The 6,000-nt window shown below is 34.5% G+C and overlaps 1 protein-coding gene across 1 annotated transcript in view; it reads right to left on the bottom strand.

The window, feature by feature from the left end:
* Nucleotides 1-6,000, bottom strand: part of LOC122815015 (extracellular calcium-sensing receptor-like) — a 292,292-nt gene that overhangs the window by 46,930 nt on the left and 239,362 nt on the right. The window contains exon 4 of the mRNA XM_044087266.1: nt 4,304-4,427. Coding sequence (XP_043943201.1) covers nt 4,304-4,427 — 124 coding nt within the window. The remainder of the gene's footprint in view (nt 1-4,303; nt 4,428-6,000) is intronic.

Here is a 6,000-nt window from a genome sequence, read left to right as displayed (position 1 = left end):
ATATCAGAAATGACAGTCTCTTGTATTTTTGAAAGTCTGCCTCCAACCTTAGCTTTAGATACTGAAAAAAGCATTTCATCATACTGGATGGGTTTGTCATGTTTATAGGACAGTTTGTCAAAGCACAGTTTAAAGATCTACACTTAGCCCAAAGCTACAGGAACTTCTCTCTCATCACAAAGAAATGACCTCTTGTCCTCTATTATGGAGATGAACATTTTCCTTTTTAACTGTTCTAAATACAAATGCCATCATTCACAACACTTAACATCTTCATTCACTTTTGTTTACATCATATAATCATATACTATGATCAGTTGTCAACAGACTATTACTTCAATTCTTATATCATCTCTATTAACCTCCAATCTTCAGTTTAAACACACCACCCATCTTCCTTAATTTTTCCCCTTGCCCCATTCATAAAAAAAATATTTTTGTATACAATGCAGGCATCCAAATGTGTAGCCCTATTTGTATGTGTAGCCCTATTTGTAGTGGTGCAGTGACCTGCACACAGCCCTTTAAATGTGCTATTGTAATGTATTTCATTTCCTGTATAAAATTATTCAACAGGATCTTTACTTCATTGTAAGATCTTGTATATATTTGTTTTGATTTCTGTACTTCTGGGCTGAGACTGAAATTGGTGCCTTAAGATCATAGTTTTACCTTTTAAACAAATTCGAATAAATAATAGGTTATTAACAGCATCCCACTACTATCACCCTGTACACTTCAGCAACTGCTTATCAGGTGATCCTCGGCATACCCATTGGGAGGTAAGCCTCCATATTTCTCGGGGACACACTCTTGCAGTTAATAACTGCTAGAGATAGGGAGCCATGACATACATGGTGAGCAGTAGCATCCTGGAAACTATGATATGGTGATGACCAGTCAGAATCTCTGACTGAGGAAAAACATGCAATGTTATTATCAACTTCATATGATGATTAACTCATCATATAATGTATGGCAGTCATTTCACCTTGTTTACCTAAGTCAATCTGCAATTCAGCATTGTAAGTTTTCAGTATTCTGAAATTCAGTCAAATGAGTTTTCAGTATTTTGAACATTCGGGATTGGGACTCAGTCAAATGAATTTCAGTATTTTGAGCTTTCAGTCATGTGAAGTGGACCCATATTATATATATATATATATATATATATATATATATATATATATATATATATATATATATATATATATTTATATATATATTAGTTAATTTGATGATTGCCTCATATGTTGTTTCAACTTATTTATTTAATTTATGTATTTATCCATTTGCATTCTTAATAAAGAAGTGTTACCATAATTTTCAGCAATGTTTTGTTTATTTATTTGGATTATGTTCCACTACATGCAGTTCACCATGGTAGCCTATTTAACTATAAACTTGCTATTCAACAAGCCCTTTTAAACAGTAAATACTGTGAAATCTAGACTTGCATATTTATTATCTGATTTTATATAGGGTATTGATTCATGTCAGGTTTACTGATGTAGAGTTGCCACCTGTCCTTTTTATGCAGAACAGTCTCTGTTTGAGTAGTTATGTTCTAGAAATACATGGGGTGACACAGTGCTGCAGCATTGTTGCTTCACAGCAAGAGATTCTCTGGTTTGATTCTCGGCTGGGGTGCCTTCTCTGCAGAGTCTACCTGTCCTCCCTGCGTTTGCATGTGTTTCCTCTGGGTGCTGTGGTTTCCTCCCACATTCCCAAGACATGCTGCAGGTGGATTGGACAGTCTAAATTGGCCTTAGGGGTGTGTGTGTGTGTGTGTGTGTGTGTGTGTGTGTGTGTGTGTGTGTGTGTGTGTGTGTGTGTGTGTGTGTGTGTGTGTGTGCCTTCTGTGGTGGGTTGAGTACTGGGCTGGCAACTTGACACTGTAAAACTCCACTGCCACTCGTTCTGTGTACCATTGCTCTGCTGTGGCAACCCCTAACTGGAGCAGCCGAAAGAAGAAGAAGTTCTAAAAATGCAAATGTCTTGTGATTTTAACACAAAAAATATGTTCTAAGTTTACTCTAATAGTTGCATATAGCAATTAATATTTTTTTGAAATTTGAAACATCTTAATATAATTTGAAGCAATAGAAATAACCTAAAAACCACAAGCGTGAGCATTTGTTTTTTTGGCAAAAAAGTGATGGTTATTCCTTTGCAGTTTGTGTGGCTATACTTTACCCTGCAGAATTCTACATTTTTGTAAAGAGATGTCTCACTTAGGTATTTGAGCAGCTATAACCTAATAACAATGAACCTGATAACCCCTCTATTTATGATATCATCACTCCAAACACCAAAATTGTGTCTATGTCCTTCTGTCTTCTATGTGTATTATCTTATTAGTGAGTATGTGCTCAGTACAGTGGTTCATTATTTTCGAACTGATTTAGTGCACTAGGTTTTAAATAAACTTTTTATGAACAGCATTTCTTTTTGTGTTGGGGGCATCTTGGTTCATTTTAAAGTTTGCGCTCCTTTAACTTGTGGAATATTTAATGTATCTATGATAATGAGTTAGCAGATAAATTTACTATGCAAATATGTCAGTCAAACTATATTTCTTTTGTTCACCAATCACATTGCAATTAACATACAGACATTTAGTTATCGAATCAATAGTTTATTTCATGTTGGGAGTGGTTTGTTATTACTCTGATATGCTTAACTCAGCTGTTATACTGTTTCTTGTGTGCTAGCTTTGATGTACTTATTTCTGTACTTCATTCTGGCTTAGTTCAAAATTGTTCATTTTATACTTACTTGTCAAATAAAATTATTTGATTTCTCAAGTTGGTTCTAAAAATGACATGTTTGTATTGTAGAATCATTGTATCCAAACCCCATAAGTACATTAAGTACATTCATAAATACATGCACACACACACACACACACACACACACACACACACACACACACACACACACACACACACACACACACACACACACACACACACACACACACACACACACATATCTATATGTAGGTTCTACTATGAATCATCGACTTCTACAAAGTCAGCAATCAAAAATACCAAAAAATAATGCTCAGAAACACTGAAGGGTAAAAATTGTAACTTCAAACATTTTTTCCAGAGGGGCAAACCCTTGACAATTACAGGAAATTTCCATCAGAAGTTAATCACTACTGGAGGAGACTTAGAAATCACAGCAGCAATAATTTCTAATTGAAAATAGCAACTGACATTCTCACTCAATTTTTTTGTCTGCAGGCCAATGAAGATTAATGAATTTCACCACAAAGATCTGTAAATACATACATACATTCATATACACATTCATGCATACATACATTAATAAATATACAGAGAAAGTTACTTTTATTTAATCTAATAAATCACTGTTTCATATTATGGCCAAAGAACCAGACAGGGAAATTAGGCCTTATTACAGTCTGAAACATTTACTCATTTTATGGATTTTAAGAATCATGGAAGTGCTGCTTTAACAATGCTTAAAGGGACATTGATCTCTTCTCCTAGTGCTGGTCTATATGCATTTTAATACTTACTGTAATAGGGATATCCAATCTATGTAAGCCACTTTGCAAACATCTGTCTTGGACTTATATCTACTATGCCATCACCCAACCAGGCTGCAATGTTTTATGTCCAGCCAGCATTTTCCATCTCAGATCATAAGTTTTGTGCCTGGTCTTACAATTATTACCAAATTCAAAACTGCTCTTGAATGGAATGGGAGTTTTGGCTACACAAGAGTATTATGGTTCACACGAGCTGTGCCTCCTAGCAAGTTTTGTAACCCTTAACATCATCTGCCATGATCTGGAACACCCTTGTTTATAACATTCCAAATTACCTTTTAGTTGATCCCTTCTCTTAATTTGTACTAGACTAGGCTTTTCTGTTTTTCTAGTTATATGCTACCATTTATCTTAGACAGAGGAAGATAAGAGAGTAGAGAAAGGGTAGGAGGTTATAGAGAGAGAGAGACAAACCTGCAGCAATAATATGCATAGCTATATTCTTAGTCAATGGTATTCATATTTATAAGAGAACATAACTGGGCAGTGAGTAAAGTACTATGCTGTAATCGAATTACATTGTTGTGACCTGGGTTTGATTCCATCCTATATATTATTACTATATGACTGACAGAAAGTCACAAGACTACAAAAAATTCACATGACCACAAAAATGATCCTAGCTCACGCCTTAAATAATGATGCTGTGCCTTAATTCAGTCATGTCATACTAAAGTAATAAAGCATTTATAAGCAAGCATAACTAAAATAGCAACTTACCACTTTGGTTCGTAATTTCACCTTTGGGACATAAGACACAGGTGTAACAGCACCTGGGCTGGCCCTGAAGGTTAGCTCTTCTATAGCCAAGGTGGCAACTCTCACTGCATACAGACTTTGGAACCTAGATGGTAGAATAAGGGGAAAAAAAGAATGTAAAGAAGGAGAAGGTAGAAATGTAAATATAAAAAACACAATAAAAAAAGCATTTTGGTAATTCTCATTATTCTGCTGATGTTGCAGGTTTTAGAATTATCACCAAAATCCACTCAGGTATATCACCAGGGAAAAGCCTTTAAGTCTGAATTAAAAAAAAAAATCTTCAGCTTCTGTGGAAATAATAATTGGATATTACTTAAACCCTGACTTGTGCATTCTCTGCTTATTAGCAAAACTTACCTTCTTAGATGTGGTGTTACTTAAGTATTAACATGAACATTTTGTCCTTGCAGATTGGCCCTTTGTTTTACTCTTTATATTCCCATTTCCCTGATCCCTATAGTCTCACTCACTACACACTTCCTCATGTTTCCTACACCAGACCTATGTTATTAAACTGGATGAACATTTACTCACGTACGTCATAGTATGTACTACTATTTTGTGCAAATTGCATTATAATGACAGTCTCTTTAGTAATGTATGCAACTGTACCTCCACAGATAAAACATTTGTTGTTCATTTGCATCCCCATTTTCCCCTTTACTGTTGTATTGTTCTACATACATTTCTTGACTGGATGACAAATTTATTGATTATGTCAAATGCAGAGACTATGCACCCACTGTATACAACAGTATACCTTGGTATGTAATTTTATTAACCCATTAATCATATTTACTATAGAACAAAGACTCATTCAGTTTTGCATTCAGTTATGTACAGTTTTATTTATGTGCATTCTTCTTATGTGCTATTTTCTTGTGTTGTATTATGCAGTTATGTTCCAGTTTCTTCATTACTATGTGCTTGTACTTAATTTCTCTGTGGTGTTGCTGTATAGCACAGATTTTCTACTGAAGACTCCACAGGAAACAAAATTTTCAAGTTAGACATTCCCAGTTGACAAATCTGAGAAATACTAGCAAAAAAACAAAAGACACCATGTTGCCGAAGGAACCCAAATGCCACCAAAATTGTTACTAATAAACAATTTTATTACATTTATACATTTAACACTGAAAAAAAATGAATAAAATAAGCACTTTTGTGTACATAATACTGAACTTCTTCAGATAAATACAATTACAAAAAACACATTTAAATACCATTAGGTTAAACATGATTGGTTCAGACAGTTGATACCCACCTCCTCTTGATATTCTAAATATAAATTCTTTATATAAATATGTACATGTATAAATGTACTAATTTCCCATAAAAACAAAGTAAGAAGTAAAATTTAGGACATATGCGTATATACAGAAACTATATATGTAACATACATTCTTCCAAAAATTGTTTATTCAGGGATACCATTCCAGTTGCCCTCACCAACTGCCCTTTAACCACTATTTTTGGAAGAATATATGTTATTGGTAGACTTGTTTAGGAAGAGTGGATACCCAGCTGACCTATTGGATGAACTGGTGGAGGAGGTACAGACTAAGAGAAGTACTGGACATTCTTAACCAATCCTGAGTAACAAACATGAGCATGATAGTCTCAACAAGGATACACTAATCACTATTGAGGTT

This window comes from Protopterus annectens, chromosome 11.part0 (assembly GCF_019279795.1).
Source record: "Protopterus annectens isolate FY-2018-M chromosome 11.part0, PAN1.0, whole genome shotgun sequence".
NCBI classification, from domain to species: domain Eukaryota; kingdom Metazoa; phylum Chordata; order Ceratodontiformes; family Protopteridae; genus Protopterus; species Protopterus annectens.
This window is presented reverse-complemented; position numbering and strand designations above follow the sequence as displayed.